We start from the raw sequence: 23,992 nt of genomic DNA, 5'->3' as shown, positions 1-23,992 counted from the left end.
CATAAAAGATTTGAACAGAACTGATCCCGTCTCATTAGACCAGACTCTATCATTGCGCCCTCAGCCACCCCCCAGCACAGCTCACACTTACTGTAAGCATGGGGGTCAGGGACTGCCTTTTTGTTTGCTCAGTGCACCCACTTGGTTTGCATAGGAAGGTTCTGTTCCATGGCAAAGGTTGGTAGGCACTGATAAATAATACATGTAGTGTAGTAAGTGGTATTGATAACGATTCTGTTCCCTGGTAAATCCCCTGCCTGTACCTTGTCTTCTCAGCCTGGCAATACCTCTTGTCCCAACTCCTCTACTGCTCACCCGTGCCAGCACTTCCCTCCAAGAACAGAAATACCCATAGTTAGAAGGGTTAATCGCAGGGGGGGACATTTTGAAGAGGAAAGAAATTACCATGACTAGCATTAAATTCCCCAAAGCTTTTAACCGGGCGGCCTCCTTCTCGCTTATCTTACCATGGGACGGAGGAACGGGCAGAGCCGCGCAAGGCAGAGGCATTTCACAGGCGTCTGATCGCATCAGTAGGCTTCTGAGGTCAGACCCTGCCAGTGGGCACGCAGGTGGGGCTTTCCCTGCTGGAAGCACAGGCCAGGCACGTGCGCTCAGGGGAAGACTCTGACTCACTACATTTTACTGCGTCGCTGCGTTTACAAGCACTGAGTAATGACACTTGGAGAACAATGAGGCAGTTATGTACGGCCACAAAATAAAAGAAGTTTACACATCTACATGATAAAAAAAGTTCCAAAGAATTTAATGTAGATATTATTTATACATACACTTTATAAGTAGGAATATGGCAGACAGTTGAATTAGTACATAAAGTTTTATTTAAAGTTTCCCCCCTACAAGCAAGCTTCATTTACACAGTCTAGTACTGTACAAAATTTACATTCTTTGTGTGACTTATTCAGTTAGCACTTTCCTTGGTCATGCCTTCCTAAAAGATAGAAAGATTTACATACAGTCCTCATAAATCTTTAAATTATCTTGGTAAAAAAAAGAACCACTTAAAAGGACAACAAATATCCTTTAAAAATGGTACGTTTTAGTAGAGACAGGTGACAGTCAGTGCTTAATGGCAGACCTTATTCTGATCTTAAATGTCATTCAAGGTTTCCTCATTTAGTATCTTGACAGTTTCCTTTTTATATATATTTATATTTATATACTTTCAACAGGAAAGGAAAAAAAAAGTCATGATTGCACCAAATATATTTTACAAGGGATCCCTTGGATCTGAACAATATAAATAAATAGAAAACCAACTAAGATTGCACTATAGAGTAGAAATGGATTGAGATTTCAGGATATACACTCCACCTTTATGAGTTCCTTAGTGATGCTCACTGGAAAACTCCCCAACGGCACATTCAAATATTAGCATCTTCAGATAATTATTTTGTTTAAACATTTTTTTCCAGGCGTGCAGCTACCTCATCAATTGGGTTATTGCATTTGTACCATATCAGTCTTTACTGCATTACTCCAATTTTACAACTGTGTAATTCTGCTGCAAGCAAGGGAGTTGCACGGCAATAAAACTGGACTGATGCCAGAGAGAAACAGTCCCATGGTATTTGCTCTCCGTTATTTATATTGCTCTCAAGCTTCAATATATAGCGTAATTTCTGTGTACATTCGCCCTCTTTCTATTTTGCAAAGCAAATAATGAATTCTTCCTCCCATCTATTGCCTCTGCAGCAGAAATCAACCTCCAGTAGTTGCCTGCTCCTTGCTTAATGCACTAGCATTAAGTCCTATCATGAAAGATATGCGCAGGCTTGAAAATGCAGGATCTGAGTCTCCCTTGCCTCTTATCTGGTGCAGCCAGTTACAACTAGGCAAATTAAAGGCCAGATTCTTAGCTGACATAAACCAAAGTACATCCGTTGGCTTCAACGGAGCAATGTCAGTTTATACCAGCGAAGACGATGGTCCTGAGGGTAATGGATGCAGCACCAGTAAACCACAATGGAAGAACTATGCATATACTTTGCTGAGGTGTGGACGATTATGTTAACTGCAAGGGGGTGAAGAATCAGGCTCAGATTTTGTCACTGCTTTTGCAAAGCCAGGACAGAAAGACACAAGCTTAAAACGTGGACAGCCTGATTTGTGCAAACAACTATGGGTTCATGAAGCGAGTCCTAAATGCTACTGGTCCAATGTGGTAGCGTTCTGAACTCACTTTGCAGCGTGTAAATAATTACACAAGCTATAAGGCAGTGGAAAGTCTCGCCTCCTATTACTTTGGATCAATAGTAAAAATCTTTCAGAGTACATTTTAAGATCAACCACACAGGAGTATTTTAACTATTTACCAGTGTCTCTCCAAAATTGTGCATAATCATTTAAGAGTCCAAAGTAATACACTTATAGTTAAATGCAGTCTTCTTGTCTTTGGAAGCAACTAGCATGGATGCTCCTATCAGGTTGGTGAAAAGTAAGTAAGGGTGCTGGTGCTTCGTTAAGTCGTCACAGAAATAACTTACTCTACGAACCCAGAATTTAAGGTGTAGGACCAAATTTCTGTTGTACTAATGTAAAAACAGTCATTCCATGTGATTTCAGTGAAATGACTCTGACTTTACACAAGTGTGATTAGAAGAATTTGATCCTAATCCCTAGGCTGCTATTGCAAGAAGTGCTCTGTAAAGCATGTCTTTCATTGTAGTCTGCTTTCCGCTGCACTTACACGTGGGGACTTTGAAGGCAGAGTGTATTAGTTGCCAAGCTGTGCAAAAACTGAATGATATTTCTTTACCTTTTATAATCTTCTGATGCTGTGTTGCTTGCAGAGCATGTGAAGTAGCTGTAGGTTAGGATTACAGAGGAGGAGACAATTCTGCAATGCAGTGTGAGCTTTTCACTATCTGAATTCTGAAGCATTCATGAAAACAACATCCTCATGACTTCAACACAGATCACATGCAGGTAGATACAATGCACAATACTGATCTTGTCTCTTCAGGCTGTATTGAACATTTAGCCTTCATTTTTTTTAAAGTTAAATTTGATGTGAGGAATATCTCTGCAGCAGGAAAAAGTTAAAATCAGTCTGAAATGGCAGTCTGTCAGCATGTAATGTTCGGTGTGTTTTAGCTACTTGCTTCATAAGACACCGGCATCTATCTGAGCTGGGACAACGCTTGGTTTTTGTTTTCTTTTAGTTTGCTCCTAAAGCATAAATATGGAATAAGGGGTCAATTATGGTAGCTTTGTTTTAACAGGAATCCTGTTCTAATAAAATATTTACGTCACCCGTCATTATTTTCCCAAATGCAGTCAGTGTTCGTGTCAGTGCTCCTTGACTATCATTTGTTGTACGGTACGCAGGCTGGCAATATGACAGTTGAACAAGCAGGTCCTGCAAGTGGCTCAGCAACATCTCCTTCTAGTTCTGTCCAAGTCCCTTTCTCAGGACTATAGCAAATAGTAGAAGATTTGTAGGCTCCCTGTAATAGAACAAAAAGTCATATTAAATGTGGCTTTGGTAAAAACCAAGTCACACATCAGCTTTAAAGAAAGATGTTTGAAAGTGACTCATGGTTTTGAGCTCTAATTTAGGAGCCTTTCAAGAGGTTTGGTTTTCGTATGGGCTGAACACCCAGCCTCTGCAAAGCAGGCTGCTTTACAAGCGCCTTATAAGCAGAGCTATAAGCATACAGTCCCGTCAATCACTTTTGCCAAATTTAATCTGATTTTTATATTACTCCAGATCAGTGAATACAGTCTGATAATAACTCATCTAAATAGAAAAGCACGAACGTGAACAAATACTCCATGTTCTCCACAAGTTGAAAACCAAACCAAAACCAGCCGCTGCAGCTACTTCATCCCTCGTCTCCTCTCCATCCCATCTGAGTAATACACAGACTGGCTGCAAGAGCTCAGAAGGAATGGAGGGGTCATTGCAGAAAGCAGGTACACACCATACTCCAGCTGTAGCCTCCTACAAGGTAAATACTGTCGTCAAGCACTGCGCAGCCAGGGCCACTGCGACCCTCCAGAATAGGAGTCTGGAGGATATTCCACTGGTCGCCTTTTGGATCGTAGCATTCCACAAGCATTACATCGAGATGGGAGAAACCTGGATGAGGGCATTGAGAAAAGAGAACGTGCGTTATGACATGCTGTTTTATTATTTGTTTTACTGTTAAATTTATTACAGTTACAATTATATTATTACAATTATAACACCATTGTTAAACTTTCTTCTAGAAAATATGGACATATACATTTAAGCCATCTTCTGTAATGTTAATGTCTCATTATTTCAGTTCAAATAAATCTGTTGAAAGCTTTTACTATTAGTTCTACAGTCTTCTACAAATCACAAGTACATATAAAAACTGAACAGATCAGAAAGTAACACTCAGTAATAACCTATCAATGATGAAAGCAGATTCAAGTAATATTCCTCCTCATCTATCAGTGCTAATGCGAGTTTGAACATGTAGGAAAAGCCTGTCCTGGCAGTCTTTCTCAAAGGTCAGCAGATCTAATCTATTCAAAAGTCAACAGATTAAATCTCACTCAGAAATCACTGTCTAATGAGTCAAGGTAGAGCTTAGACAGCTGATGCCACTTTATTCCAGAGGGATAAGGTGCTTAGAATCATAGAATCATTAAGGTTGGAAAAGACCTCTAAGATCATCGAGTCCAACCATCAACCCAACACCACCATGTCCACTAAACCACGTCCCTAAGTGCCTCATCTACTCGTCTTTTAAATACCTCCAGGGATGGGGACTCAACCACTTCCCTGGGCAGCCTCTTCCAATGTTTCACCACTCTTTCAGTAAAGAAATTTTTCCTCACATCCAATCTAAACCTCCCCTGGCGCAACTTGAGGCCATTTCCTCTCGTCCTATCGCTTGTTACTTGGGAGAAGAGACCAACACCCACCTCGCTACAACCTCCTTTCAGGTAGTTGTAGAGAGCGATGAGGTCTCCCCTCAGCCTCCTTTTCTCCAGGCTAAACAGCCCCAGTTCCCTCAGCCGCTCCTCATAAGACTTGTTCTCCAGACCCCTCACCAGCCTCGTTGCCCTTCTCTGGACACGCTCCAGCACCTCAACGTCCTTCGTGTAGCGAGGGGCCCAAAACTGAACACAGTATTCGAGGTGCGGCCTCACCAGTGCCGAGTACAGGGGCACGATCACTTCCCTACTCCTGCTGGCCACACTATTTCTGATACAGGCCAGGATGCCATTGGCCTTCTTGGCCACCTGGGCACACTGCCGGCTCACGTTCAGCCGGCTGTCGACCAACACCCCCACGTCCTTTTCCGACAGGCAGCTTTCCAGCCACTCTTCCCCAAGCCTGTAGCGCTGCATGGGGTTGTTGTGGCCCAAGTGCAGGACCCGGCACTTGGCCTTGTTGAACCTCATACAGTTGGCCTGGGCCCATCGATCCAGCCTGTCCAGGTCCCTCTGCAGAGCCTTCCTACCCTCGAGCAGATCAACACTCCCGCCCAACTTGGTGTCATCTGCAAACTTACTGAGGGTGCACTCGATCCCCTCATCCAGATCATTGATAAAGATATTGAACAAGACCGGCCCCAAAACTGAGCCCTGGGGAACACCGCTCGTGACCGGCCGCCAACTGGATTGAACTCCATTCAGTGTCTCCAGTCGTCTTAGCACGACTGATGTGAAGTTCAGGACCAGTTTCAATTTTCAAGCCGATTTAAGGTGTACCCTAAGCACGCAGCTGTGATGTGACTAAGTCTTTAAGGCGACAGAAAATGTAACCAAAAAAACCGGTGGTCCCATCCTTCCCTGACAGACTGCAAAAGGCTCCATGCGACTGCTGCTTTGTAACCACCAAAGGGCAGATGGGTCTCAGCTCAAGACTCTCAAGCTGTATCAATTAGTATCAACTAAGTGAGCTGAACACAGACTTAGAACCCAGGAGTCCTGGCTCCTGCTCCAATATTTAGATGTTTCCCTATCTCAAACTACCTTCTTTATCAGAGCACCACAGTAAAATTATGGCTTTCTTAATATGCTGCGATGCTTTACCTGACACTACTGCCTTTGCCATCAAGGTATGATAGAAAAGAGAAGTTAAGATTTTCTGGAAAAGGGCATTTGGTGATATTGGTACTTCACAATGACGCTGCTTGTACGAGTATTATTTATGTCAGGAATGAATAGCTGTGATGAAATAATTTTTCGTTGCTGTAAAGTTTTCAAGGGGCCATAGAAAGGCCACTGCAGTGCGCCCAGAATCTGTCAAAAGCTCCGTAATAAACCGCAGTATGCACATGACTAGCTGTGATGCGATAAACACACTGCTGACACTAGTATACAGATCCAGCTTCACAAAGGAGGGCTTTGCCATGGAGCCCTGCTATTCCCCTGGCCCCCCCGGTGGAGAATTTGTAGCATTTCATCTGCACTTCAGTTCCCTCCCTCCTCCCTTTCCTTGCAGTTCCTCCTTTTGTTTCACTGTACAGAAGAAACCAGTTTTCCAAAAAGCCGGCTTTCCAGAAGCCTGGATGTTAAATACCTCTCACAGCAGAGAGCAATTCATACGTAATAAAGGCACCTAGGGCAACAGTTGTAGAGGCGAAAATGCAATGTTTATTATAAGTTCCTTCTTTCCCAGAGGATGGTAGGTGAAACTGGGTGAAAAAAAGGCGGCGGCAGGATGGAAGCAATTCAAGGGTATGCAAACCAAAGCATGTGCTTTAGCTATAGGAGGTGTATGACATGTTGACTTCTACTTCAGTAGGAGAAAAAACCAACACTGTGGAGCTCTGCAACCTCTACAAAATTTGCAGGTGCACGTGGGCAGGCAGCTTTTACCCCCTTCACCCTGTGAAGTCCAGTCCAGGAACACCCATCACAACTTGGGGTGGGGAGTGGAGGCACAGCAGCCCTGCACCTGGCTGCAGGGGATTACGCACCAGTACTATTTACCAGGGAAAATTCACATCTGAGACTTTGTCCCCTACATGCTCCACAGGCATTCAGATCTTCAAAAGCAGCATGTGGCTTCAGAGCTTCCCAGAGACTTGGGTGCCACAGTCATTCAGGCACGTGGCCTGGTGCTACTGGCAGTTAACATCACTTTTTCTTTTGCATTACAATTTTCCCTTTTGTTGTTGTGAAGCTTTTTTTTTTCTTTTTAAGCAAGAAAGGAGAAAGAAAAAAAAAAAAAGGGAATATAAACGGCCAAATATTGTCAGGGGACAAAGGAGCAGGAGCTGTGCTTTTTGTCTAAGTGGCTGGATTAAGCAGAATCTCTTTAGCAGTAATAGCAACGGCATGTAGGTATTAAGACAAAATTACCAGATGCCTAAGCAGTAGTTATTTTAATATGAGACCTTTTCAAAAGATGAAAACAAGAGACCTCTAAAAGGAATTATAATTAACAAGCTACATTTAATACTAAAAAGGGATCTAAAGAGCCTAGTCCTAATATTTAATGGCTGGAGGCTTTTTTTTTTTCATTAAATCAGGAGCTTGTTTTTGTGTGTTGCTCCGAATAAAGCTCTCTCTAACTGCACATTTTGGAAAATGATTTACAGAGGAAAATATTGCTGGTACTTTCGGGTCAAAGAATAATCTGTTTGTTTCATTGAATTCTTGGTAATGACAAATTGTCCATGCCTTTGAGTAATGGAAGCTCCCATTTTTATTATCTAAAGCATTCATTACTCATATATTTAATGTACTGTTATAATTTTAAAATAATTTGCATAAAATGTTTTTAAAATTGCTGGCTCAAGTGTCCTGTTAAATTGTGTTGCCTGGTTTTTAATGTATTTAACAATGACTGTCTAACAAAAATATTCTTTATCAGGAGATGGGGGACACTGGAATGTTTTTCGCTATTAAAAATGTGACCTTTCAAATGGTTTCCTCCAATTGCATACAGTCGATCATTCATTACAGCCAAAGTGTGGATTGCTCGCTTTGTGTTCATGTCCTGTTTTCGGGCCCAGACGTCCATCACAGGGTCGTAGCAGTACAGCCAGGGGACATATTCTCCATTGTGAACACCTCCTGCAAAGTAAATATACTTCTGTTAATCAATGTAAATAAAGACATTGCGCTGCAGCAGGAATTTAGCTCTATGATTTTGGGTTCTGGGTTTTTGTTGTTGTTGTTGTTTTGGGTTGGTTTTTTGTTACATAGCAGGAATTATAAAAGACACTGGCCTGAAATATATATCTTGCCATTGTGAACGGCTCCTGCATGGGCTGCCAAAGGTTGCGGTAACGAAGACACGTAACGCCACTCGTTTGTCTCCAGGTTGTAGCACTCCACGCTGGACAAGTAGCCAGTTTCGTTTCTTCCACCAATTACATACAAGTTCTTGTCAAGGCGACAGGCGTAGAAACTGGCTCTCCTGGAGGACAGGGCAGAACAAAACAAAACAAGCCAACAACAAAGCAATTAGCCACATCAACCATATCTCTTCTGTCTCCAGCTGACTCCCTGAACTAAGATAGCGGCTCCTTCAAATGCGACTTCAGATAGAAGTGTCCAGGAGCTTCACATGCTTACTGCTATCCTAGAGACTGTGGCTGCTTTGCTAATCAAATACATGCTCCACATCAAACGAATACTTCATTTTTGTTGTCAAAACAATTAAGCACACATAAATCTGGTATAAAATACCCCTTTTCAAAGCTGTTTGTTGCTTTTTCACACCTGTGAAAGATAAAAAGGTGCTCATTAATGTTTGGGGCATTACCTTGTAAGGGATATAACAACTCAGTAAGGCAAAGTGAAAAATGAGGTAGATAATGTAACAATAATAAATTATCTTGACATTCACTTTCTTTATGGTCCTTCAAGGGTCATTGTTCCCAATTTACTAAGAGAACCACATCATCAAAATTTTTCTTCAATTATCATTTTTTTCTTCTTTCTGCAGTACTGCAAGTAGAACAACTTTCCTTACGCTAGGCACAATATTACATTTCCGCCCTTTAACTCAAAAGAGGTCTGTCTCCATCCAACTAACTCTGAGAAAAGTTTTAGCCACCTGTCCGCTTTCACATGCGGTATATTTCAGGTATGCAGGAAAATACTTAATTTTTGTGGTCAGGACTGCTCAGCATATATTAGTTTGTCTTCCTCATGCCGCCAAAATTAACAGTAAGTGTCTATTGCTGAAGTAAAAATAGAGCAGTAGACAATTCTGAGAGACCCTGTTTGGTGTAATCCACTTTCAGGGAAAATTCCCTGTATTATGCAGCAGCAGGAAGGTTTTCTAGGGTAGAGGCCTTTAATTTTAAACTGCAATGATATGAGAAAGAAAATTGCAAAGAGCACAGCTAGGCTAGGATGAAGACCCGTACAAAATGTTGAATGACAAGAATTGTCAGTCCCAAACCTCAAATTTTCTCCTGGGTGAAACCAGAGTGGTGTGGGAGCCCAGAGACAAGCAGGCAGGTGAGGGATGGCAAGGTCGAGCTCTGACAACTCCTGCGAAACAGGCACGCTGGAGTGTGGCTGCAGCTTGCCAAACCCTGCTCCGTGCCTGACACAATAAGCTCCGGTTCCTGCCCAGGCATCCAAATTTGAATCTGGGAGCGGCTTGCATATTGCATTCCTGAATCGCACAGTAAATCTTGGGGGCTTGACCATCAAGGGCTCGATCCTGCAGACTGCTACAAAGCATTCGGGATGAGCAGTGGTCCATGTACAGAGCACAACACCCTGCAATGAACAGCTCTGGTATGTCCCAACTCCTCTCCAGGCTTCCCTATAGTCATCCCACGACCAGGTGAGCTAGCAAAGCCTGCTGTGCCATGTCTCTAACCTGCCATCTAGCCAGGCACGCGTTCAGGAGCATTTCCTTCAGTGAAGGCAGGAATAAGATCTCTCTCCTTTACCCAGGTGCCTATTTTCACAAAACTTGTAGTATGCTTTAACATTTTGGAGAAATTTCCCTCTTTGTTAAACGTGGCTGAGACTGGCTGATGGGTTTATAAGTTGGAGGAGAGGTCAGGCAGACACAAAAATACAGCCATGGAAACAGCAGGGCTGGCTGAGCGTTCAGGGAACAGATCTGATGCAACGCCACCTGTTTTTGGCCTTACTTTTTGGATTTGGTGCACACCTGAGAGGGGTCCTCACCCTGGCTGGTGGGGAGCTGCGTCACCGAGCACCTCCTGTCTACCTCTTTGCTTTCATCTTGCCTGCACATGGGCAACTTGGACGGTGCGGGACAGCACCCCTTGTTGAGCAGGAACACTGGCACAAGGATAAGGCTACCAAAAGACAAGACAGAAACAGGAGGACAGGAATGCTGCTAAGTGCCTCCAGCTCAGCTGATGAATTAAATAAGACCATTTAATTTATCTGTCAATGGGCAGATAGAAGCTGATGGCATATATTGCTCTGCATGGTCGGGCAGCAAATTGTGCATCTATGTTTTTAGCCTGATTTTCTATGGAAACAAAGCTTATTTGATTACACTGTACATGTACCCATGTCTGCCTGAGCGTTGTCTCCTCAACAAAAAGCTGCTGGCTGATTTCACTCTAATTTGACAGAGGGTATAGGTGTTAGAGGCAATCAAGTGCCTATATGCTTCCTGAGAGTACGTGACAGGCCAGAGGCAAGACAGGTTGTAGTGGCCTCAAAAGTAGGAAAAGCTGCAGAGGTCACATCCTATTAGACATCAGAGAGCCTGCACGGGTGGGCACACGCTCTCCGACCCTCCTGTGCCTGGCAGCTGCAAGGCACAAACCCACAGGGTGCCTGTCGTCAATGCTTGGGGTGCTCACATGTCCGCTCGTCTGTCCTCGCGCACCTCCTCTGACAAACCCGTCAGCAAACTGCTCTCAGCGTGGGTTTTTGAGTTCAGGTTTAAGAAAAAGAGGTAGGTACAACTAGCAGGCTTTACTATTTTAACTAGGATTTCACTGACATTATTCTGTATGTGTACTCCTGGTTTCATCCACACAGTGTCACTATAAGGAGCAAAAATGAAAGTGTCAGCACACTTCACTCTTCTGCTTGGATGTGAATATTCACTCAGTAGCTCCTGGCACAAATATTTTAAGCTTTTTGATTTTTCACTTTTCAATGGTACAGTGTGTAAGGGGCGTGCTGTTAAGTGATGACTTTTTAAATTGCTGTAAAACATGATTTGGATTAAAATATAATACAGCAATCTTTGCACGACAACTTTCCCCACAAAACTGGGAAGAGACTATCCATCCTATATGAGATAAACGGAATCCACCTCAGGATCTGAACATGGACAATAAGACAATTATTTTGTGGTTTTCTTCAGGATTGCAAGTATTTGACGTTCACTGGTCTCTGAAATGCTTTTCCTTCAAACCCCTTCACTCAATAATCAACCCAACCAAATTCTTCTCATAAGTACACACACAAAAAAGGGAAGAATTTCTTTCTGATTTCCACAGATGATGAATTTACACCTGAAACAAGAAATACAACTACCAGTCTGAAGTTTAAAACTACCAATGCTATTACTGATCACTGCGATATCTGGACCTGATTTCAGTGTCACTGTTAGAGTGTATGCTTTGCTTTTTAAAAACTAAAGTCATCTTAGTAAGGGTTAACATTACTATTATTAAAGTCATAGACTACAATAAAATGTGAAATTGTTCTCTCTCTTTTTCTGCGGCTTCTTTTCAGTTCACTCGGCCTCAGTGAGGATGCTGACCTGCTCGCTTCACTTGTGCTTCTTCAGGCCCTGGTACTATGCCGGGTTTTTTGCTGGTCTTTAAACAGAAACTTTTAACTCAGAATGTAAGAAAAAAGAAGATGTTTTAAATGTTATTATGTTCCACACACCTTGTCCCGCTCTGGGCTGAGCTGGCAAGATGCAACAGTACCGGCTGAGGTGTCCAGCTGAGGCTCATGCCGCAAGTTCAGATACTTCTGCTACAAAGGCCACTCCTTCAGTAGCCATGTTAATCTAACTGAACCGCTCTCCAAAAAGCATCCCGTTGTTACAGCATTGTCAGGCAGACGTGTATTTCAAAAGCCGATGAGTCATTTGCTGTTTCTCTAAACAATGCATGCCTGAAAATAGTACACACTTTTCTTTCGAAAGCATGCATTTTTGAGATGTTCTTCAAATGAAAAGAAACCAAACTTGGCTTTCAAGAAAATACACTGACGGCTCTGAATCCATAACGGATTAGACTTTTCTTTATAGCTCATACAGTAAAATCAATCAGATATGGATTTTAGCATATGAGATAAAAGTTTACTCATCAAATATTTCATATGGATTTCCAACTTGAGAATATACTGCCTGTGAATGAGACCCACATTTACCTGGCAGTCATTTCAAAGGAGCTATTATAGTCTATCCAGCCAATTATTCTCAGACTGAAATTCCTAAGTAGGTTTTGACTTGATGGACCATAATGACTTAGAAGTACCCATTAAACAGTCTGTCTTGTCAATGGTGCCTGCATTATGCCAGCAGAGACAGGGCGTGACCCTGTACTCCTAGCAGGGAAAAAATAGCCTGTTGACTTTAATGGGAACTTTATCTGACTAAAGGAGCTGGGAAAGCAGACTGCATATAAAGCTCTCTCTTGTTTGTATGATCTTCTAAAAACTGGGCCAGACCCTACCTCTAAAGGCTGCAACAATTCCGAGGAAGTCATTAGGGATGAGCAAATAAACCATTAAAATCATTTTAGAAAGTGATTTGAAAATCCCTGTTTTCCAACAATAGCCCCAATGCTTAGGAGCCTTTATAGAGAAATAATGGGCAAGCCTATGAGTTACGTATCCTGAACAAAAGAGGTGACAATTAACGTTGTCATAGTAAAGCCCCTTGCAGAAGGAACTATGTATGAGTGGACCATTACATTTAAATAATGCTGTAAGGAGCTGAGATGCTAATACATTACAGTTTATTACCGGGCAGCTGCTAAGCAATCACAGTGTGCAGCAGAGGTTCTGACTCTTGGCTGAAGGCAGCAGCTTCCACCAGAGCAAAAGGCAAGTCATATTCCACACCTGCGATTATAAACTGATTTTCTAGTGAAACACAACTGGCCACTGTGGAGGTGGAAAAACTTCTACTGTCTGCTTTCTCCAACCCTTAACTGCCTACTTCTGCCTTCTGAGCTTTGTCAGCCAAGTAAGCCCCACCGTTCAGCCAGCCGCATGTGCCCCTCAGGAGTTTTACTTGCAGATACCCCGAGGACCTAATTAGGACACAGATTAGGCTCCACAGAAGAGCTTCAGGCTCCGTACAAACACTAGTCAGCCTCCCGGTTCACTGAAGATGACCTGCACAGCGATGCACAATCTCACGCACACCTCCTGTCTCCCCCGCGCCTGACACCTGAGCCGGCAGTGCCTCAGTCCGGGGAGCTGAACCAGAGGGGAAGGCGTCAGTGTTTTAAGGTAAATAACCCAGTTGTGGGGTTATCCCACAGTGCTGGCAGGAGTGAGGGAGAAGGCTGGGGGCTGCCAAAGCAGGGTCACCTCTTTAGCTAAAGCCTGCTGTTGGACTAGCTCTATTAACAACTAAAAAAGAAAAAGGAATTTTAGTAAAGGACTTTTAAAGTAAAGGATGATGTTATTAATAAAGCCAGAAACTAAAATGAACTGTGATGCTCTTTTTTAATCTCTATTTATATGGCTAATTTTATCAGTTCACTCAGCTCCAACAGGGAACCTCCTCAGATCCGTTCCATTTGTGCTTCTTCATGCAGTGGTACAATGCAGTATTTTTTGGTGACAAGCATTGCACATGGGTCTGCATATGGACTTAGGTCAATCAAACTGAATCCTGAACAAAGGCCCTTCAAAAACTCTACAGACTGACATTTTACCTCCGAAAATTTGAAAGGACAGCCCTATTTCCATGCATGTTGTAATACACACCTCGAATTGCAAGGTTGCACTGAGTTCAATATATTTATGACTGCCAGACACTTGAACACTGGGAGCAGCCAACACAAAAAGAGCTATAATACTGACAGCACATGGAATAAGGAAGGTGTTTTAGGAACGTGGTGTGAGATCTCTTGTACACTGGATCCATGAGAAGATGGGTGTTGAACTGAAGGATGGACATTGAATGCTCTTTCATAGAACAACATTATAACGTTGGATCTTCTGCCTTTGAGATTCTTCTTAGGAAACATGCATCATTCAGTTCAGGTTTGGGGGACTTTTTACCTGCCAGGGTAGGATTTGGGATCCAGAGTTAAGTTTACACCATCTCTACCGGTCATTGCTCAAGCCTACATGCACCTCTGCTCTTCGGTACACAGTCAAGATTAAAATGCATGCTACTCTAACATGCATTAGCTGACAGCAACTTCACTCAAAGACCACCTAGGATTAAGAGTCCTCTGACAAGGTGAGACATGTTGAGGAGAGCTCTTTATGGCTGGCATGGTGAAACAGGATGGAGTCAACATGTGAAGGTTTCAGCTCCCTATAAGATACCTGACTATACTGCTTATTTACTGCAAATTCATCGTGACGCTTCAGTCAGGGAACATGACAGGACACTATGAACACTTGAGAAAAATCCTTCAGACCGTACTCAGGCAACCAGTAATTGCACAAAGTCCATGGTTATTTTCCATGAGTTAGCCCTGCAGGATTTGGCATCTGGAGTTTTGAATTTGAAAGTTTAAAAAAATTAGGAAACAAATGGGAAGCAACTGCATGCTGCAGTTTTATCTCAGTATTTTCAACACTTCTGTAGGCCTCCTTACTCCCAGAACTAAGCCAAACTTCAGCTGCTCCTAGGATGATAAAACATATATTGAAAAACACGTAGCAGGATTTTACCTCTCTTGCATGGGTGGAAGTTGTATCCAGCTGTTAAACCTGGGATCGTATCGGCTAACAAAGTTTGTACTGTGTTTCCCTGTAAAGATAGATTATTTTGACACTCAGCTGTTTGTTTCATGTATTTAACATCATGATTGTAATATATATTACATATACTTCACAAGTTGACAGCTTTTATGAAGGGTTCCCCCTTTTACAACAATGTATGATTACACTATGTGTACAGTAATAATTCAACAAATGGGGCACTGCGAGGTTTGAATTAGCAATTGTTAGCAGTAAAAGCAGATAGAGATTATTCTTGCTCTCTGTAATAAGATCTTGAAAATGTGTATTTAAATTTACTTCTAGATGCTGTGGTACTTTCACAGCCACAATAAATTACAGCACTAAACAAAATTACTGCCCAAAAAAGGGCATCCCCACGGTATTTTTATGAGTAGAGTATTTTGTGTCAGGTAGAAAAATCAAAGGGAGAACGTGTGCTTTTCTTTCTCCACACATAGTCTCTACGTGGAACATGGTAAAAAAATCTTGTGCAAATAACCAGGAGCTGCATAAGCCATCAGCACGGGGTATGCAGTGTTTGCACGAGATGGTTTATTCTACCATGTACTTTCAGTGTAAGTTAGAAGGAATTACACATGTGCATCGAAGGGGGAATACACCCTTAGAGTTTTATTCCAAGTGTGTTAGCTAAAATATGAAACATGAGCAACATACACCAGCTAACTAGCTTATCCCTGCTGTCAAGCCCATGAACTGTATTCATGTCTTCACGATATTAAGATTTCACCTTATTTTACATGCAGATTGACATCAAAGCAAGAAACCTGAAGCAAGAGAGTGTATGGCAATTTCCTGTAACACCTGCGACTTCAACAGATGAGGATCTCGGAAACAGAAACCTTTGTTTATGTATGTGTGACTAAAAAATTGAATTAGAGGCTTCACAGGCCAGCAGAATAACCCAACTGCGTATGTCACTGTTCTATAAATGGTCACTGGGTATTCTACAAGGTGAATATTTTTGCATCGGAAAAGCCCCTGTAGGATTGGCTCGCTTTGCTTGTTTCATTCCACACTACTTCAGCATGTGTAAACAGACCATCAAGATTGTAGAGAAGAGTAACGATACAGCTAGAATTTATATTCGTAATAATTTAAGGTCATGTTCTACAAGAAAACAGAGAAAGAAACCATGTTGACCACTCCGTCTGGAAGCAAACTCATTCCCTCTCTATGTTATAAGCATGTTCTGTGTGAGGAGGGTAAAGCAGAAGACTGATGAATAATGCAGCATTTCCCTTCAAATCCAGCATGGTGCCTAATGAGGACCAAAGCCCTTTATGCTGAGCACCACCCAAACACATCTCAAGACATAGGGTGAGACCCCCATACACTAAGGGCAACTGGTCATTTTGCCCCTGGGTTTAGTGAAGCGAGGCTTTGCTCTTGGTCCCTGTCTGAATTCCTTCAGTCTATACAGACAATTTAGAAAAAGAGGCATTGAGAGCTATAGATTCAATAAACAGTAAAACAGTAACAACAGGCATCTAACTGGTTCTAGGTCTCACTATTTAGGACATTTATTAATCTATTTCAAAAAGCAGGATTTCTAAACAATGTAAGTATTGATCGTAAGTTTGGACTTCTAGTAGGAGGGTTTAATGCTGCCATATGCATTAGATCTTTCAGAGTTACTGGGGACTTCAGTGGTCACTGGTTATATAGCAGCTTTTTAATTGTTGTCATACAAACCCATGATTTGGGGACCTTGGCCTTCTAACATAACATGTGTCATACACGTGTTCACTACAAATAACACATATGTAGAAGATTGTATGGCGCAGGGTAGAAGGAGAAGGGTTTAGTGAGCCTAGAGTGAGAATACAGGACACAAATCTGGTCACTTCACAGGAAGGGAGATGAAATCAAACTAGAACAGGCACAAAGAAGAGCTACTATGGCGACAGGAAGAACAGAAAGTTTACCGTACGGCAGGAGACAAAGAACTTGGCTTGTTGCACCTAGGAAGACAAAAGCTGAAAGGGGACAGGAGCACTGTCTGTAATACATCAGAGGAACAAACCTCCAGGAGGGGAAAAACTATTAAGCTAAAGGCCAGCTCTGGCATGAGAACAAGCTGATTTAGACAGTCAAAGAATACATTTTACTGGAAATTAGAGTAAGGCTGCTAGTCATTTAGAGCAATTGGATTCTGTAACAGCCTTCAGGAGTAGTAGGGGCTAAAAATCCAACTGCTTTTCGAATGGAGCTTAGAAAATTTACAAAATGGGACTATATGATGCCTGTGATGGCAGGAAAAGGACTTGATGACCTACTTAAGCTGCCTGGTGTAACTGTGACTCCAGTTTAATTTTGGAATTCAGTTTGCAAGACAACTGTATCTATTATTTTCCCTTGCTCATCAGTCAGGAGGTTTACACATGTTAGGAAGCACCTGTCAGAACGTAGAAACTGTAATAAGTGATCAGAAATCAGGATTAGCAAATCAGGACGATGGGACAAAAGGAGGCAGATGCTGCTGCTCTCTGCTCTCTACAGGAAGGTCTCTGGAGCCATGCCAAAAGGTGAAGGGCTCTGAAGGTTATGAAGGTTGGTCTTAATCCATGCCTGTGTTCTGCAACCTGCTCTCATCAGCATTTACTCGTGCGGGGATCCCTTGTGACTGGAAGGGGCATAGCCATAGGAGGATGTAAAAGAAAGAGTAAAAATGTCCCCCATGCGCTCTAGGTTATCAGGAAGTCACAGGAGCAGCACGGAGGGTACATGGGTGCTCCTCGGGCTCCACCTGGCTTCTCAAGAACCTGCAGGTCTGATGGCTAAAGAAATGCATGGTGCTCCTTCCATTGCCCTCATCTCAAGGATAATTCTGTCCACTGGAAAAACACCTGGCATATTCTCATTCAAACCAAAAGCCTTGTAATGCTCTGGGCAAGACAGTTCCAGCTAGGTGCATATGAAGCCCCTTCTGTACTATGAGGATAGCAGACAAAGGCCTTTAAATTCAAGTAGGTATGTGCAAGCAGTTCCCATGTAGCTGCACATTTAAAGCAAATCAGTTCCAAGAAAGAACTAGCCCAGCCATAGCATAGGATGCAGTTTATGATTTTCAGGTCCGCTTTTTGCGACAAGTAAGATCCATTTCTCTTGGGGTAAATTCGTAAAGAGATCAGTATCAGCAATGCTTCTACCTCTTTTATTCCTATCTTCTCTATAGACAAATCACAGCTCTGGTATTCATAGAACAAGGAAGCTGTTAGACGTCCGATGGCAACGTCTTCAGCTCAGGAGTTGATCTAGGCGACCACAGACCTAAGGTACTATCCATCTCACAGTTGTGCTCGACTCCTATCTCAGATGCAGGATATGTACCCGTTCTTACCTGTCCCCATCGTCTTGCGACTCAGTTTCCACATCTTTAAATTGTGGGTAATTATACTTCTTTTCTTTCATCCTTCATGTGACATGGCTATTTAATTATAAACTGCCTGGAACAAGGTCTGCCTCTTACTACCCATATGCCTACCACCAAGCACAACAGGGGCCCTCAGTTGTTGGATGTGGCTGATGCTCCTAATAATAATTATCATTAATGATACCACGCTATCTCCTTTTTAATATAAAGGAGATCCAACAATAGAACTGAAGGGCTCTTCTCCTAAGACATTTAGTGATATTTTTAACTACACCGGAAATATGCTTATAGGGTGGACTGGATTGTTTGTCTCAGGTTTTAGGAAGTGAACAGATGTAACAATTTTCTATAATTTGGTTTAGTGCAGATGCTGAAATGGGGCATTCACAATAAAATATATGCAGTATATGTAATTTCAGCTGGATCCTCTGGTGTTTTAAAGTAAAAATGTGTACCTGCAAGCTGTTTTATGGTTTCTCAGTCATAATTATCTCTGTTACACAGACTGCTACAACTACAACTCTTTCTTCGTGTGCAAGCTTTTTAACAATGTCTTGACAATTTTGTGAATTTTGCAAGGCATGGTATTCTCCTTTTGCTTTGCTCAGAAGCCTGTTAAATTGTTTAATTTCTCTTTGCAGTAAATTTATGAAGTAATCAAATCAAAGAAGGTAGCAGCAGATAATCTATATGAGAAGCTCTTGCACAAGACTGAAAAAAGGACCAGTTAAAGAATCTCGGAGTCTAGATAATTAACACATTAACAACTTTAGCTGTGAGTATCTGGTTTGACAATAGAAAGGAAGCATCTACTGCAATTGCATTATTATATTATATTACGACCGGAAGGAGACTGGAAATGAAGGTTAAAATTCTTAACAGCTGCTGCCTGGTGCATGCACATGAAAGAGTCTGTTCTGCTGCCTGTGGCATTTCTCAAGGGATGTGGGAGCTGATGAATGATGGAGATGCTAATGCTGAAGTACCAGATATTTATTACATCAATATCTACAAGTAGCCTTTACTAGGTTCAACAATCAGGCTGAGGGTCCTCAAAATCCCTTGTTAATGATTACATCAGCTGACCTGATGGACAGACAGACAGAGGAAGGCAGATGCTGCCTGTGCCTTTTAATATTCTATACATACCATTAGGGTTCCATTGGTCTTCTCCTCCCAGCACGAACAAGAAGTTTTCCACTTCCACGACACAGTGATGGGCACTGTTATATGGCATAACTGCAAGTAAAGCAAGAATTGTTTGTCAGCTCAGGGCACTGATTCCATCAAATATTTCCAAAGGTACAAAGTACAACACTGGGATTACATCTGTATGAAATAATAGGGGAATGCATCACCCCAAGCATGTATGTCCACTGAATTAGCAGCAGACAAAGCCACTTATTAGTAATCGTACGTTATTCAATCTTGCAAATAATTGAGGAAAAAAGCTGGAATTCTGGTCCCTCAGCGCCCCCCCACCTGTCCAACTGCCGTATATGCTGCTCTAAAAACAACTTGTAAAAAGGGGTGAAGTTGCCCGTTATTTCCCTGAAAATAAGCAGATGCTAGGAATCCTAGTATGCTAGGAAACATTAAAAAAATCTTAGCCCAGCTTTGTTCTGCTGGTAATGTTTCCACAAGAAGAGTCAGTGTGTTCAGTAGCTTTCTATTACACAGCAATGAACAAGCTGCATTTCCATACAGTTTTAAGTTTTTAAATTAAGGTCCTGCTGATTTAATGCCTTTTCCAAATGTATACGCTTAATTTCCTGTACAATGTCATTAGCAGCACAATCACACATTTTCTATTCATCTAATCAGGAAGCCCTTTGTTAACAAAGATCAAAACTGTGGCATTAGGTTTGCAATATCCCTCTTTTTTGGAGGTGGTGTGATTACTATGGACCAACTACAGTCGCAATAATCTATTTTTTTTAAATTTACGTTTTCCACTGCAAATGCTAAGACACAAAAATAAGGACTTACATATACATAATATGCACATATTATTGCGGTGTGCCATACAGCACTATTGTGATATTATATGGTAAATGTAAACTTACACAGCATTAGTTATCATACCCCATAGAGCAGTTTTGGCCCAGTGACACCAGTAGGAAAAATGATGTCCTTGTTCAGCTCATCATATGGGCACCTTAAATCTAGGTGAGGACAAATGGGGAGGTGATGTGCATGTACAGGCAGGGAACTTATTGCTTGACACGGATCAACAGAGCACTTAGGAAACCAGTGCAGTGGGAAATCAATATGACTCAGGGCCAGCTCTTACTTTGTGCTCTTTTGCCAATGCCAAAAAAAAAAAAAAAAGAGGCAGCCTATCTCACACTTGGATTATTTTGGGTGATATATCTCTCATTTCATTTGTTTTATTATCTTTTATTTTTCTCAGAATGCAGTTGTGCAGTATAGCATATGCAAATAATAATAAGAAGAAATACGCACAGCTTTGTTATTTAGGACACATTTTCTTAAAGATCCAGTGGGCTCATTTAAGCTTCTTACTGAAGTTTTTGCCAAGGCAATGATGAATAAGTAAGGTACATTTTTAGTTTCTAGTAAAGGTCGAATATCATTTTCATAGTCTGTGCTCTTACAAGTCATGTAAGTGAAGCTGTTCTTAAATTGGGCAGCCAGGTACAGTGAAAGTTCATTAATTAAGGTTATTTGTTACTAGTACACTTTATAAAACTGGGAAGTAATCCTATACTAGGCACTGCATAAGATTTTATACTACCTATAGATTCCTATAGGAAAGAATGAAAAGATTTTTGTTATCTTCTTAGCGCCCATATCATATTTATCTCATTCTTTAATCTCAAACATTTTCCCAATTTAAAATTATCTCTCTCAAAACCCCAGTACTTTCCTTGATTTTGTGGATGCTTGTACTACAGAATGAATTTGGGTCTCCCACGGGAAATTTGCTGTCTTCCTTAGATGCTTTTTGGGACCCCTCCTCTGAAGAAGAGACTCCCCAGGATCAGTCCGCAGGGGCTTCAATCCTTACCTCATTCAATGCTCTGTTATGGTGTCAAATTAGGTCCAAGCCAATGGTTGTACTCTCAACTAGGCTCTTCCTTTGGTCAATCCGGAGAGATCTAGCATTTATCAGAAGAACTGTCTGCAGGCAGCACACATGCTTATTTTTCACATGTTGTGTCTTCATTTTTACGAAGACTTTTGTTTATTTATCCTCCATTTTGACACAAACAGGGCCAGTAGAGGAAGAAATTATATTTTAAGCTTTTCTGCTGTTCCCATGCATATAAACTATGCAATAAGACTCCCACACTTATGATGATAATTAAACCTTGAAAACTAAGGGCTTAATCCTGGCTCCTACTTAACTTGATGGCAACATTCCCACTGATATGGGATTGGGCCCAGATGACCCGAACTACCATCCGTAACTCACGGGAAAGCTAAAGGGAAGCTTGCCTTAGAAAGGAGGGTAGTATTTGGGCTTCAGAAGGAAAGGTGACTGCAATAAAACACTGCAGACCTTTACTATGACCTTTGTTTCTCACAGAGCTTTGAGGAAAACTCTGTTCTTGGTCTCATGAATCTGCCCATGGGGCTGGACAAAACAGGGAGGACGGAGCAACACTGTGGACATCTAAGAGGGAGGGAGTTTCGGCATTGAAATTGTGAAATCGCCAACATCGCAGTCTTTCTCCCTGACCATTTTCAGGGTCCCTCAGAATCATGAGTTATACACAGAAGTCAAAACTATGGGAATAAACAATTTTTTTTACCGCTACAAAACACCCCCTGAAAGCACCAGGAAACTTGTGCTGTAAACCGTAATTCCCTATGAACACACACCCATATAGGACATAACTTTTCATGGATATAGTCAAAATTACGTGGCAATGAGCCTGCTAAATTCAGCCTCTATAGGAACAATCTTCTCAAACTCACGGGGCTTGCCAGGGTGTAACAGGAAGAATTTGGCCCATCACACAGTCTGGCCAGGCTGCTGCTTTCATTAATTTTATACGAGCCTTTGTCTGCTGTTTTGCTTTAATAATGTGAAAATCCCATCTTCTCATTTTTCGATTTCAACTCAGTGGAACACCTGCCTGCCCCGCAAAAAGGGTATTTGAAGAGAAGTTTGTACGCCACGCTCAGACACAGCCCGGTGTGAGTTTTTAGCGTGTCAGTCAGTGAGTTAGAGGGAAAGGGTAAGGAGAAGCTAATCAGGATGAAATGAGATTAAAGGCTGTCTAATTTTACAGCAACTGTGATCCATCAGCCACTGTGAAAGTGACAGTGGAAATGAATGATGGAGACAGACAGGTGGGGCTGTACATTTCACTGATTTATCCTCAAATGCACTGGGCCTTATTTTATTGAGTGAACATGACCGCATTTATCATGACTGTCATCTAAACCCACTTCCCTCCATTTAAAAAGGTCACTTTACTAGGAGGGAGTAGGATAGAGGCACTTTCAAAACAGATTCAAAATTTAATAACACATGTTTATAAAACCCTGTGCAAGAATTCTCAACTTTAATAAAGACCGATTTAATAGGAAGGAGAAAAGACTATTAAAAAGAGGAGAAGATGAAAAAAAGCCAGAGTCATCTGAGAAACATGCTTAGCTACCAAGGCGATAGGTGCCAGAGAATTGTGAGACGGACAGATATAAACAGACTAGTCAGAGCGGGCAGAAACCACCTGCTCTAAGCCCCTGCCCCTCACACACGCTTCCCAAAGCTCGGGAGGCCCATGGTTAACAAACTTGTGCTTTCCTGGACCAAGAGCATGAACGAGTCCAAGCAGCCCTACAGAGGACAGCACCCCCACCAGCCCCCTTCCCATGCAATTTATGTGTGATCGGTAGCAGACCCTCGGTAAGGTGGGAGGCAATTTCTCAGGTACAGATATGTAACATGCAGAGCTTTCTAGGTGAAGACCAAATGGGTGATTTATACTTGAGAATGATCTGGAAGGCAGTGGAGTCCAAGACTGCAGAGGTGTTTGCTGAGAAATACTTCACTACACAAACATCAGTGACATTGTGCAGGAGGTGACACTCATGGACGTTCTTCAGACGCAGACGCAGGTGAAAGACACAGCAGCGCTCTTCACATCAGCATAGCTGTCCCAGGCAAAAACTCCTCGCATATGCCAAACCTTAGTTAATGAAAAAGCACCAGATAATGTTCTGGGACCTACTTTCAAAAACAGAGTCTACAGCCTATAGCCAAACGCTCACGAAACCAAACACTCTCAACCGTAATGCCTTGAGGTCAGCCAGATGCAATGATGCTCCAAAGGCACCTCCAACTTTTCTATGTGGGTGACAGTGACACACCTCATTCACCCAACAAACAATAATGTGTGCTGTTTGTTTTACCCAGTTTTGCTTAGTTTCTGCCAACAATTGCACATTTAGGAAACAGCATCTGCTTGTTCTCGATACCTTAATCAAGGGGTCATCAGTACCTTCTTCTCCTTGCAACCCACCTTCCCGTGTCTATCGTCACTTCAACACTAACTAGCGGGGAAGAAAGGGGAACAGGAATGGCATTTCTCAAGACAGAAGGAGGGATGAACTGTGGTCCCAGGAGATCTGAAAGCTGTGATACAGCCCATAGCCATTCCCCTGCTCTGCTAAAAACTCCTTTCAGAAACTGCACTTGATTCTTCTACTCAAAAGTTGAAAAAAAAAATCCATAGATTTTTCACTGCCTGAAAATGGTTGCCCTGAACCATTCAG

General features: G+C 42.1%; 1 protein-coding gene across 1 annotated transcript in view; it reads right to left on the bottom strand.

Moving 5' to 3' along the window:
- Positions 1-742: 742 nt before the first annotated feature.
- The window catches only part of KLHL14 (kelch like family member 14), a 69,973-nt gene continuing 46,723 nt past the window's right edge, over positions 743-23,992 (bottom strand). The window contains exons 4-9 of the mRNA XM_076329773.1: positions 19,391-19,480; positions 14,797-14,875; positions 8,187-8,377; positions 7,873-8,031; positions 3,948-4,105; positions 743-3,470 (exon numbers count right to left, since the gene is read on the bottom strand). Coding sequence (XP_076185888.1) covers positions 3,330-3,470; positions 3,948-4,105; positions 7,873-8,031; positions 8,187-8,377; positions 14,797-14,875; positions 19,391-19,480 — 818 coding nt within the window. The 3' untranslated portion in view covers positions 743-3,329. The remainder of the gene's footprint in view (positions 3,471-3,947; positions 4,106-7,872; positions 8,032-8,186; positions 8,378-14,796; positions 14,876-19,390; positions 19,481-23,992) is intronic.

The sequence above is a fragment of the Aptenodytes patagonicus genome, chromosome 2 (genome assembly GCF_965638725.1).
Source record: "Aptenodytes patagonicus chromosome 2, bAptPat1.pri.cur, whole genome shotgun sequence".
Classification (NCBI taxonomy): domain Eukaryota; kingdom Metazoa; phylum Chordata; class Aves; order Sphenisciformes; family Spheniscidae; genus Aptenodytes; species Aptenodytes patagonicus.
This window is presented reverse-complemented; position numbering and strand designations above follow the sequence as displayed.